Genomic DNA, 13532 nt, shown 5'->3' on the forward strand with positions numbered 1-13532 from the left:
CACACACACACACACACACACACACACACACACACACACACACACACGGCTATAAAACACTCACTTGACATGCCGGAGGTTGCACGTAGGAACTCAGACACACCTTGTTCAGTTTATTTCAAGACAAGACTGACAATTAGGCAACAAGCTGGCAAGCTTGTTGCCTAATTGTCAGTCCAGTTTTGAGCTAGCGTCACTATTTTGGTGTTTTCTTGATTTACTTTATTATTATCCTGTAATAACACATTGTTAATCATGCAGAGGGGATCTGTGTCGACTCTTTTGACAGTAAAACACACCAAAAATGTCACCGTCAACTTCCAAAATGGCTGTTATTTAGATAAACTGATCACATATTGTGAATCTTTAATAGTTACTTTACTTTTAAATGATTTAAACTTCTTGACAGCTTTAGAGCTGCAGTTTTTTTGGCAAGTAAATGATGTTCAGGGAAAGAATGAGGTGACTAGAAACCATTCTTTGCATTTAATTCATATCTATTTCCAACTTATAGATATCCATCCAAAATGACTCAAAGTTTCATGTTTTAAAAAACAACAACCTTTAATGTGAGGAGCACTTCTCTGAGGAAATGCTGAAACTTATTCACTTCATGACGTTTTATTGGACTGAATTAGATCAATAAATGTTAAAACTCACCAAGTCGAGCGCTGAACCTCCACCCAGATACTCCATAATAATCCATAGTTTACTGCCCTGAAACAAGAGACAACGCAAAATTAACTCAGAGATTATTAATTCATCACATGTTGCTGTGTGTACATTTCAAACCTATATATCCTTCAGATTAACTTTGATTTAATGAGCAATGAGAGGATGCTGGAGACACTTGACACACTCCATCGGTGGAAAGTAACAAAGTACATTTACTCAAATACTGCACTTAAGTACAATTTTGAGTTACTTCTACTTTACTTGCCACTTAATACTACGACAACGTGAGATGTTTGTATTTTATACATACAATTATTATACATCAGTGAGACTTTATTGATCCCCAAAGTAATTAAAATCTGCAACATTAAAGTGATGAACACATTAATGAATCAATAACTATAATCCAGTAATAAAATGTATATTATTCTGCATGACTTTTGGCGCTTTAAGTATATTTGGACTCTAATACTTTTACTCGTAGCAGAGTATTTCTACAGTGTGGTAATACTACTTTTACAGATATTAGTGTATTAGTATTTACCTTCAGATAGGAGCCGAAGTACTTGGTGATGTACGGACTGTCGCACTGACTCAGAACGGTGATCTCCTGCTGGATGTCCTCGATCTCGTCCTCAGCCTCCTCCAGATCTATCGTCTTTATGGCAACTACGCTCTGAGTACGGTTATCGATTCCTTTGAATACCTGCAGGAGGAGGAGGAGGAGGGGGAGGGGGAGGAGGAGGCAGAGGAGGAAGAGTAGAAGAATGAAATCGGGAAAGGAAAGAAAATAGTAAGAAATTAAAGATGGTCAAAAAGAGAAGCAGAAAAATATATATAGTAAAAACTTTAACAATTAATCAGATAACCTTGTAAAATGAAATGTGAACTATAACACACACCTCTCCAAAAGATCCTTTTCCAATGCGATCCAATTTAGTGAACAACTCCTCCGGATCGATCTGAGAATTCTGAGAGGAGGAAGAGGAGAGGAGACGAGGAGAGAAGAGGGGATGAAGAAAGAAGAAGAGGAAAGGAAACAAGGAGAGGAGAAGAAGAGAGTGAATGAGGAGAGATGAGAGGGGACAAGGAGAAAAGAAGAGAGGAAACAAGGACAGGAGAGACAGACGGGAATTGAATCATCATTTTTATATTTACACAATAATTAAAAAATGTACGTAAAGTTTATAGAATATACACATATAGAATACATTATGTAGAATATTAATGAAAATAATATTTAATGACAGAAAGAAATCTGAAGTACTTGTACATGTAAAGTCCACAAAAATATAATTAAAGCTGCGTTTTGATCACTTTCTCAGTAACTTTGACTCCGATTTCCACACCCACACACACACACACACACACACACACACACACACACACACACCACAGAGCCTCACAGACTCACACACACACACACACACACACACACACACACACACCACAGAGCCTCACAGACTCACACAGACTCACACAGACTCACACAGACTGTCACCACAGAGCCTCACACACACAAAACCTCATAAAAACACAGAAGGAAGCAGGCATGACAGTTAAAGATAACAGGAACTAAACACACACACACACAACTTATCTCTGAAGGCTTTCCACTGACTTACATTCGTTTCCTAAACTTTGTTGCTTGTAAAACTCTTAAAGGCCGTGTGAGTTTACAGGAATAAACGTCGTCAATGTGAATCTCACGTTTCCTGCCTTTTAAATTAAAAACATCTTCCGTCACATTTCAGCTCGTCACGTCTACAGCTTCAAAGAAAAACACTCTGAAGACACTTCTAAAGAGGAACTGCTGAGAGGATTTTAATGTGATGCTTTCTGATTTGTTCTGGCGTCTGAGGAAATGTCACAAGATCACTGAAATGATCTGGAGAGCATGAATGAGTTTGGTTTCTGTGTGCGCGACTGAAACGTTTTGTTTTTACTAGCAAAGGAAAGTGAAAACTTGCTAAATGAAACTTTCACAGTCGTGATTGTTTGACGGTTCAAACGTTTAACCCTCTGATCCCCAAAACTCACCGGGGGGGGGGGGTTAAAAGCATGTTTTAATTAAACAATTGCTGTCCACTGGTTATTTGGAGTGTGTGGCTGCATGTTACATCTTAAAACTGCAATATCTGTCCCACACCCACACACACACCTCAAGAATTGCTTGGATGAACACTTAATAAACACACCCACAGACGTGTATGATATTCCTACGATGCTGGTTGAGTTTCCTCTCCCTCTGAACTAAAAAAAGAAACACACACGCACGCACACGGTGACCACAACGTTGCCACACCCAGTCAGCAAACAGTGGTTACTGTCTGCTGATACTTTTAGCTCATTGCAGAGAAACGGAGAAGCAAAGACGCGAGACAGTGAGAGCAGAATAAAATAAACTCACAATACGATGAGATAAAAAGCATAACAGCAGCAACTTTAATCATGACATGGAACTGAAGACAATTACCTTTAAATGTGTTTAAATGTTCTAGTTTCACAAAGATTAAGCTGAGATGCAACAGTTTGAACATAACTTAAAAAGCCATAAACCGTCACAACACTCAAGGGTTAAAATAAAGTTTGAATGAATCTGTAACTGATTGGTTGAACGGTCAGAAGCATTAGTAGTTCATCGTTAGTCGACAGAGGAGGGTTTTAACATAATAGGAACAAGGTCTTCGTACCATTAATTCGTGGCATGGCTTTGTTTTCGTAATATAACGTCAGAAGAAAATTAACCAAAAACATCCTTTAATTTCTCCTTTGCGTTTGTCATCCTGGGAAAAGGTAACCGCACGCTGCTATGATTCACCTCGAGGCAATAAGAAAGTTAATTGATATCTAAATGGACGATTACTTATGTCGTCATAATTTGATCAGCAACGATGGGGCTTCCCCAGCGGTCTATGAACTCCCTCATCACAAAGGCGATTATTAAACAAAGAAAACACATTATTTGTTGTTAATATATTTCTTATATATATTGTGAACCTTCAGATCATAGAAAAGAAACACCGAAATCAAACAATCGTTTATTGTCACCAAACTCGAGGCTCCAAAACCGTGGTCCACCAACCAATGGGTGACGTAATGGTGACAACGTCCACTTCCTGTACAGTCTTTGTGTTTACCATGTTCACTACATTAGTATAGCTGGTTAGCGTGCTAACTAGCACTAAACACAAAGTACAGCTGAGGCTAATGGGAATGTCGATAAAGTTTCTTTCAGTGAAAATTCTACATGGTTGCATTATATTTCTTATTCCAATTTATGTTCCCAAAATACATCCTGAGAAGTGCTTTCATATTTATGCAATATTTATATTTATTTAATGCAATCAAATCAGCAAGACACGAAATTAATTGAGGCGTTTCTCAACAAAAAATACCTCCAATATCAGGAACATTTGACTTGTGAAAGTATAAGGAGTATAAATACTAAAAGCCTCAAAGATGAAATAACAGATTCATGAGGGATTATATAAAGCTGAGAGGTTACTCTTTGACCTTTCTGTAACAACAACAGAGACGGAAGTTAAACATTCAACACTCGCTCAATCATTACAGAACACTTCTGTTTAGTAGATAAATTCTGTGTGTCCAGTCGAGGAGCAGAAACTGTAAAAACGACACAAAAAAAAACACGCTTCTAGTCAACGATTCACTGACGGTTTTATAATCAGTAAAACAACTGTTTGACACGCAGTCTGGGAATTTAAATTTTTTAGCGCATCAGTTACAATAGTGTAGTTCAATGAGAATAACACAAATGCAAACAAACCAACTTATCAGATGTAAAAAAAAAAAAATTAAAAAAAAAAGCTGTTGGATCACGTTGCTCACTCTCGATAAATCCTTACGCCGTAAATCTCCCAGAAAGTGTTTAAATATCTACGAGGAGAAGCAGGAAGCGTGTTGCGTCTTCACTGTGCATCCATTAACCTGAACAAGCTGTTAGATAACCAACCAGCCAGCAGGATCACTGGACACAAAACACAGCAAAAATGTTACATGAATGAGTTTCTTTTTCCACTCTGTCTTTAGAGGTTTTATGTAAAGTGCTTTTAATTTCCTTTTGCTGAAATGTTCTTTATAATTAAACTTGTCTTGTAAAAAAGAATATGGTGATTGTTGTTAGGGTAAGAACCACAACAGAGACAGGTGGCAGGCTAGATAGCTAACCAGGGCTGCTGTTCGGCTCATTTTATCTGTAACTAATGTAGCATTAAAGCATGGCGGCATCAGAAAGCTAGCTAACTAGCCAACTGTCCAGTAGTTAGCTAACTAGCTTGCATTAAAGCATGGTGGAATTATCAAGCTAGCTAACTAGGTAGCCGTCAAATAGTTAGCTAGCTTGATAATTCCACCATGCTGTAATGCTACACTGATTCCAGAAAATGAGCCGAACAAAGTTGTCACTCGTGTGTTGATGGCTTTTCTACGCCGTGACAAGAGTGTGTGAGTGAAGCATACAGTTCTTAAATTGTACTTATTCACTCTGCAATAGAGAAAATAAGCAAATCATCATATTAAAAGGAGCCAAATAAATATCTTTTGGCTTGATGAATATCAGCATGTAGCTCCAAGCGGCCGCCAAGTCCACACTTATTTGTACTTTTATTGAAATTTCACATTTGAAACCTGCAACAAGGATTCATTCATTCCACACAGTCAGATTATTTGTTCAGAATGTCGATTCATGTAAAAGGTCAAATTGTCCTGATTTCTGTCTTTCACAAGGTACGTTAGTTTTTTTTCCCATTTGGCTAATTTCCCAAACAATTTCAAGCCACTGCTCATTCTCTGGGGGAAACAACTTTAACTTTTGCTTCGGCTTATAAAGTCTCAGGGACACATTACAGCACATTTTACATCACGTTAGCCTGAATTTAAATGCAGACAGAAGATTTAAATATTGACAGAGTTTAAATGGTGGTAAGGGAAACAGCGGTGAGAGAAGTCAGCTTCAGGTCGAAGCTACAAAGACAGAAAGAAGCAGAGTGGGAAGGTGAAGGGAAGTGAAGGGAACATGCAAACATTCAGCTGCATTCAGGAAAACTTGGACGCGACTGTGGAAACTCTGTGTGCGATTAAGAGAGTGTGAGAGAGAGCGAGAGATCCATGTTTTTACTAACAAGTGGTGTCCAAATATCCAACCAAAAAGGGGTTCAAAGGTCACAGCTGCTAGAGGAGGAAGTACAAACATAGCATTCTCAAAAATGACCTTTGCAAAGTCGCATCATGTGAACATCTCACCGCTCTTCAAACATTTCCTGTTTCATTTCAAGTCGACAAACATGACATGATCTGTTGAGTTATTCAACAGGAGAGCTCTTAAAGACACATCAATGCCCTTTTGTTTGTTTTAATTGATGAGTTACAAAAACAATTTTTTTCATAATTATTAAAGAAATTCCACTTGCGTTTTTTTCTTTTTCAAGATTTATGTCATAATAACTAGTAATAATAATAGTCATTCTGCACTAAAGACATGTTTGACTTCTCTCTACTTCCAGCCATGATTGTTCTGTTTCCATAGAGGTGCAGGACTTTATACTGCAGAGCAAATCAGGACCACAGAGAGAAAACTCTAGTAAACAAACAGTAAACAATGGCCATTGCAATTTCCTGACAAAACACAAAATGCACCTATCAATCGGCCACCAGACGAAACTGGCTTGCTGTCAGCTGATCAGTCTCTAAAATGTTTTAGCCCGTCATATGTAAACACATGCCGCATGGTAGTTTGATGTCGGCACACAGCGGCACAGACGGTAAAGTATCGCACATACGCCGTCAATATAGTCGTAAAAAAGAAAAAGGCGTGGAGGAACAAGCTTAAAAACAAGGTTTAGACAACAAGAAGGTTCTGTAACTTTGACAAATCCATTTTCTCTAAAACTGCAGCAATTTGTTATTATCAACATATAATTGAATTTCAGTTTTCTATGAAAGAAAAGTTACAAAAACCTCTGTGTATGCTGTAAATTATAGTTTCTAGAAATAAAGAAATTGGCAAAAATCTGAAATAGCCGAGTCGGAATTTTAAAAAAAACTTAATCGGCTACAGAACAAAAGCACCAAATTATTAATTTATTATCCCGTAAGTGGAAGAAATGCAGCAATAGCACAATAAAGAAGCTGGAACTAGGATGTGTGTTTGGTAGTTGTGCTTGAAAAAGGGCAATTCATTATCAAAATGTTTGCCGATTTACTTTCTTTGGAGACGAATCAGCTAATCGTTTCAGCTGAAATTTGAACCAAAAATAAATCAGTGTCTTAAATCATTTAATTAGTTAATTAGCGGATGCTTTTATTTGAAATCGAACATGATGACGACCGTGATCGTGAGTGAAACTGGCGACTTTGACTCAATCGGACTCGGCAGATGTGTGATGTGACATGTTGTTGAAAGTCTGTCCAATAAGAAGGAGCCTCTGGTGTAGGAAAATGTAAACAAACCAGAATATATAAAAAAAGAACTATGATTCAGACTACAGAAAGACTGACTCACTACCCGAAGCCAAAACAAAAGAAGCAGCTGATTATTTCTCACCCAGGAACACAACAGAAGTCTCTTTTAAGTGTCAGTCTGGTGGAGCCGGTGATTGTGTCATGAAAGAGAAGAAGAAGAAAAGGACACTCCCCGTCTCTGTCGACACACCTGCAGACGGCTTCCATGCAATGTCTGGAAAACAACCTGCCAGCGCTGCACCTGTTCACGTCAGAGTGGCAGACTGATTTACTACGGGAACTTTTCACACCAGATGTCGGGAAAGCTTCAGCTGAAACTAAAAAAGTATGCCCTGCAGGAGTCACAGTTCATCAGGGAAACAGGGCGTTTACATTACATTACATTACATTAGTCATTTAGCAGACGCTTTTATCCAAAGCTTCTATCGCATTCTACACCGTAGGCACAGCTACGGGACCAATTTTGGGGTTAAGTGTCTTGCTCAAGGACACATCGACATGCGACTAGTGGAGCCTGAGCCGGGGATCGAACCGCCGATCCTCTGATTGAAGGACGGCCCTGCTATCCACTTTTCCACAGTCGCCTTTAGAGTCAGTTTAGAGTCAGATGGACCATAAAGCAGGGGATGCTTCAGGGCGGGGCTACACGGTGATTGACAGGTTGCTACCAGAGACGTAGTCCCTTTTGGGAGTAGTCCGTGTTTTCGTTTAACAACTCTAAGCCTTTCACACCGTTTTCCCTTCATGAAAATTGTAACATTTTGGTCGTCTGACAATTTAAATACTCAAGAGTTTGGTTGTCCATAGCTCCACCCTCTTGTGTCACTTCTGGTTTAAAAAAAACCAAGATGGCGACGGCCAAAATGCCAAACTCAAGGCTTCAAAATCGCAGTCAACAAACCAGTGGGTTCTGATCAGAAAATGTGATTATTTTCATTTGTGTAAAGAAAAAAAAATAATTCACACGAGAGTTTACAAAAACCCTGATTTAAGGTTATTACTTAGAGACAGTTTCTGCAGGTTGTGCAACTCCAACAGAATAAAATATTGGTTATCTGCAGATATACAATATTAAGACTTATTTTGGAACCAGGGTCAAAAGACTTGATCAGGACATTCCTAACCTTCTTAATTGACTCATTATCTTTTCTCTGTCAGAGAGGAAATAGCCGACTAAAAATAGCATTCAGACCATCACGGGACAATAAAAGAATTAGATAAGCACCAATGAAAACATGTTCACATGTGCCTGATGATGTGGAGTCATTTCTGAGGGTTTCCCATAAGCGGCCAGGACATCGTGAACCAATTAAGCAATGAAAGTCTCATTAAACGGCGCCAGATCAGCTGTAGACGACAGAGTCATCGAGTACTTTCCTAGTGTCACCTCAGTCCATCAGATAAGCTCATAGATAGATATAATAGATTATATTTTACTTAGAAACAGAAGGAATTTAAAAGCATCATAATTTAACTGAACGGAACCTTCGTTTGTTAGCCGTTAGCAATGCTGCTAACGTTACCAGCTTCTCCTGTTAATTTATCAAAAACAAGAGATCGTCATTTATGTTTTTCTAGTCGTCGGTCTCTGATAATGTCCCACTGTGAACAACAGATTGAAATCGATAGGAGACTGAGGAGGACTGTGTTTTATGTTGTACTGCTCCTAAAAAAAACAGCAAATCCTCATATTTGAAAACGCTTTGATCAGCAAATGCTTCGCAGCAAAAAACAACGATGGAACCTGATGCGCAATTGATTTTTATGAGCCAATATAGACATTTGAGTTTCTGCAGTCTTTGAAACACGAATCTCTCAAATTTGGTCATAAAATACAGGATCTTTCTAATAGAAAACTAACGGCAACACTCTTTCAATAGTTGGCCTTCTCCGTCTAATGTAGCACTTCTGCTAAATTTTCTCTAAAGGGTAGATGTTCATAAAAATGTTCATAAAAGTTTATAATTTCTGGTGGCACTGGCAGAGGTGGTCTGTATTTCAGGCTTGGCGGTCCGCCTCCGCTTAAATTACACTGTGGGAAACCCTGAAAGATCATAAGCTCTAGGCAGCAAAATGTTACAGTGTTGAACAATAAATGTATTATTCTTAACAGACTGTAAAAGCATTGTAAATAACTGAGTCGTGATGAGGGCATAGTTTTGAAATTACATCAGAAAAACATAAAAAGGATGTGAAGACCAGCATCTGTAATATCTGTTATCGGTGAGGGTTTCTTGAACAAGTGAAGTGTTGGGGTTTCACAACAGCAGTGTCATCCAGTGATAAGAAAAAACTGAGGCGTCTTTTGAGATTATAGCAGCTTTAAGTTACCAGAGGAAGTGGTTAAGTTTCCAAATTTACAAGGTTACTTGTACAACAGGGTTTTGCAATGAAATACAGTTTGTGGTCACATTTTGGTACATCAGAAAAACACAAGAAAACTAAGTTAGCCTGAGGAAAGAAGCTACTCTGTAGTCTGGTGGTACAGCAGCTGATACTTCTGTATCTCTTTCCAGATGGCAGCAGGGTTTAAACAGGCCGTGGCTGGGTGAATAGTGTCTTTAAATATCCAATGGGCTCTTCGCAGGCACCCCTCGTCACCAATATCACTTGGTAGACGCGTACCAATGATGATTCAATCACCGACTGTGAAGACAGTTTGTATTGTTTCCAGTCAGGAAACATTACAGCACTTGCTTATGTACTTAGAGAGTAACTTTAGGAGTATTACGGGGACAGCTTTAGAGATATTTACACCATAATGTTACTATAAAGCCAGTTTGTAGTACTAAAGTCAGGTTTGAAGTGCTTCAGGAGTAGTACAGAGACATGTATACCACAATGTCACTAAAAACTTATTTGGAGACTTCGTCGGTGCTCGGCCCCAACTAAAAAATAAATATTAAACCGTCACCATTAGTCAGCATTGCACAACACTTCCCACAAGGCACAATCGGTCTTCCTGGCAGGTACAACAGACTTATGTATATATTCCTGTCAGCCTCAGCGCTGCAGCAGCTGCTGCCGTGGTGTCAGGTGTGTGTGTATGTATTTAACAAGCCTTCGACACCATTGCCGCCACGCCCACCTGGGGCGAACAGAGCCGGCAGAGCGAGTGCACCGACAGCCAGTCCCACAGGTAGACACACCTGAAAGCCAGCCAAACAGGAGGCCGAATGGAGGCTTATAACTCACCCTGCACATTGTTGAGGAGACGGAAACTACAGATTCACCTTCAATACGCAACAAGGTGACCCTAGAATAAACGTTAAGTCTCATCATACCAATCCAATGTCAAACCAATAATCTAATAAAAGATATTAGTCCATTATGAGTATCACTATAGGTCAATAATTGAGTATCACACAGTATCGTCTGAGGGCAGTCTAATTATAACTCATAGAAAAACAGATAAAGATACCGAGCCATAAATACGCCTAAAATAAGCTCTCAGACACAATGAGTCACTGTGGGAATATTACAGGGATAACATCACACTCAAGAGCCATTTCATAATAAGACAACGACCCAAAAGTGCCAAAAAAAGTCACTACGATGTCAGTATGGGGTTCCACAGACACACAATGAGCAAATAAAGGAATATTTTAAGAGATGTAAACACCAGAAAGTCAGTGTGAACTCAACATGGAGCACAAAAGTCACATTATGGACTGTAAAAACAAAAAGGACTGTACTTGTATAGAGCTTTTCTAGTTTTTCTTGAAGTTACTTTAGGAGTGTTGGTACACCATAAACTGTGTGTGGAGCGCCACATGTTACATAAGGAGCTTCTTAAACAACACCACGGTGACTTTTCTTCAGACTGGAGACAGAGAACAGTTCGCTCGAGCTCACAAACCTCCTTTGAGTTCAGTTCAAACGTCACACAAAAACACGATACAAATGTATCTAAATGTATCGGAAACGGCCTGTAGTTGCACAATTACACCCCCCCTCCCTCCACCCACTTCATGATAAACTGGTTCAGTTCGCTCCCAACGACGACAGAAACAGACCCAACAACCTTTACGAACTAATCCACCACCGAGTGCACCTTTCTGCTCACCTGCATACCAGGAACTTCCATGGTTTACTCCTCCAGGTGTGTGTTTTCTTCTTCTTCTTCTTCTTCCCCTTCTTCTCCTTCTTCTACTCTTGATTCCTGCTTTCTTTCTACCTCCTCCTCCTCGAGAGAAAAAATAAACTCCAAAAAGAAATTAGGTTTAACTTCGACGAAGAAAGTGGAAGAGATGTATCCGATAAGAAGGAAAAAAACAGGGCGGTGTGTTTTTGCAGTAGAAAAAAGAGAGAAATGAGCAAACTACAAAACACGACCTGTTGAGAGTCTCTGCAGCAGCAACACATAAAAAGAACTGTTGAGCAAAACGAGGAGGATGACGAGGGGTTACTGCCTACTTCAGGGGAGGAGCCACAGAGTAGTAAATGACAGTTTTTATACACGAGGAAGTCTACTGACACCTTGTGTTGATATACTGGCAGCACTTGAAGTAGAAAAAATAATGTATATATATATATATATATATATATATATATATAATATATTATATATAATATTATATATATATATTAATATATATTTGTATTAATATATGTATATATAGATGTTAACTATTATTTTTTAACAAAATAGAACAGTCTGACAAAAGACCTCAAAAACCAAGGTACAAGATAAAAATAATAGCAATAAATAGTAACAATACTTTAGCAAGTAGTGAATAAATATATAAACACCTACACATACATGTATGTACAGTACACACACATGCATACATGCATACATACATACATACATGCATATGTACATACACGCATACACACATATATATACATGTACACAAAAAACAATATTAATAAGGAGGAGAAACAAAATATATATATATATATATGTATATACATTAGTATATTAGTATTATATTTAGTGGATTTTAATAATTGAATAGATAATTTTGCATGTGATAGCTTAAACAATGAAAGAATCTTTAGTAGTTGTGAAGTGTAAGACAATGTCACTGAGACATCGGTGTGAGTAGTTATTGCACAAATTGTTTGCAGTTCTACTTCCTCTTTTGCACACATGTGCCAAAAACATGTGCAATTTACTGGAACGAATGAGGAATTAAAATCAGTTGTGAACAAAATAAATGTTCAGAGATTTGGACTCAATGTTTTGAAAGAAAAAAATTCTCATCGAATAATTTAACTAATGCGAATGAGAAAAAAAAGTAAGAATACATTTTTATTTCCTACGGTCCTGGAAGGCAGCTTTATATTATATACTTAATTAATATATCCGTTTTTTAATTGAGTGAACTGGCCCTTTAAGAACAACATTCGATTTTCTTATGGTTCAGGAAAGCAGCGTCAGGTTTCAGCGTGACGTGACCCGGAAGCGGGAGGAGGGGGGCGGAACCCGGAAGAAGATGGCGCTCGTCCGCTGCAGGCGAGACCTCTGCGGCGTTATCTGTCTGATTTTAACTTATTTCAGCGTGTTCTACGCGGACTACGTGGTCATACAGTATGTCCTCATCCCCGCATACTCGGACAGGTCAGTGATTTGTGTCTTTGTGTCGTTTAAACCGTCAAAACACCGACATGGCGGCTGCTTCTCTGCGCTGTCTCCATTCATTTAACCGGAACTGACAGCTTCCTGCTCTCACGCGCTGTCTTTCTCTGCTGAATCTAAACCAAACTTGTATTGTTTTTGATGACACTAACACGTGTTTATATGTATTCAGGTGGTTATTTGTACCGGTTTTATATTGAGGTGACACCAGAATACACGTGTTTTTCTTTGGTTTACTATCAGCTGTAACGAAGGAGGTTTCTGTTGTTTATCTCTGATACATTACAATATATTTATGTGTCATTTATATTTTACTGTATTCATTTTTACTAATTAACAGTGGCTGTGTTTTAACTAAGTACTTAAGTACATATTCGAGGTATTTTTACTTTGAGTATTTACACTTAATGCTACTTTATACTTTTACTACATTTCAGATATTATTTTGTGCTTTTTACTAGTTACTTTAAATATTAACAATTTACATTATAATAATTAATAATAATAAATATACATATTATAAGATAATGAAATAAAAGTGGTTAAATTAATAATAATATTTTGATCAATTAAACGACAAATGATGCTTATTATTGGTTCTAAACGAGCTGATCTGTGCATGAAGTTGTGCGTCTCTGACCCTCTGACAGCGTGTGGTGTTCTCTACACGGATCTGTGTTCAACCTGATTCTGCTGCTGCTGCTCGCCTGCCACGCCAAGGCCGTCTTCTCAGACCCTGGTCAGTGTGTGTGTGTGTGTGTGTGTGTGTGTGTGTGTGTGTGTGTGTGTG

General features: G+C 38.4%; 1 protein-coding gene across 1 annotated transcript in view; it reads right to left on the reverse strand.

Annotated features, from left to right (window-relative positions):
- The window catches only part of LOC116385502 (serine/threonine protein kinase 26), a 17748-nt gene extending 6185 nt beyond the window's left edge, over positions 1-11563 (reverse strand). Inside the window, exons 1-4 of the mRNA XM_031851015.1 lie at positions 11225-11563; positions 1578-1646; positions 1220-1381; positions 661-717 (exon numbers count right to left, since the gene is read on the reverse strand). Of these exons, the coding sequence (XP_031706875.1) occupies positions 661-717; positions 1220-1381; positions 1578-1646; positions 11225-11245 (309 nt within the window). The 5' untranslated portion in view covers positions 11246-11563. The remainder of the gene's footprint in view (positions 1-660; positions 718-1219; positions 1382-1577; positions 1647-11224) is intronic.
- Positions 11564-13532: the final 1969 nt, after the last annotated feature.

Source organism: Anarrhichthys ocellatus, unplaced genomic scaffold (assembly GCF_004355925.1).
Source record: "Anarrhichthys ocellatus isolate YVR2014 unplaced genomic scaffold, GSC_Weel_1.0 scaffold11, whole genome shotgun sequence".
Taxonomy (NCBI): Eukaryota; Metazoa; Chordata; class Actinopteri; order Perciformes; family Anarhichadidae; genus Anarrhichthys; species Anarrhichthys ocellatus.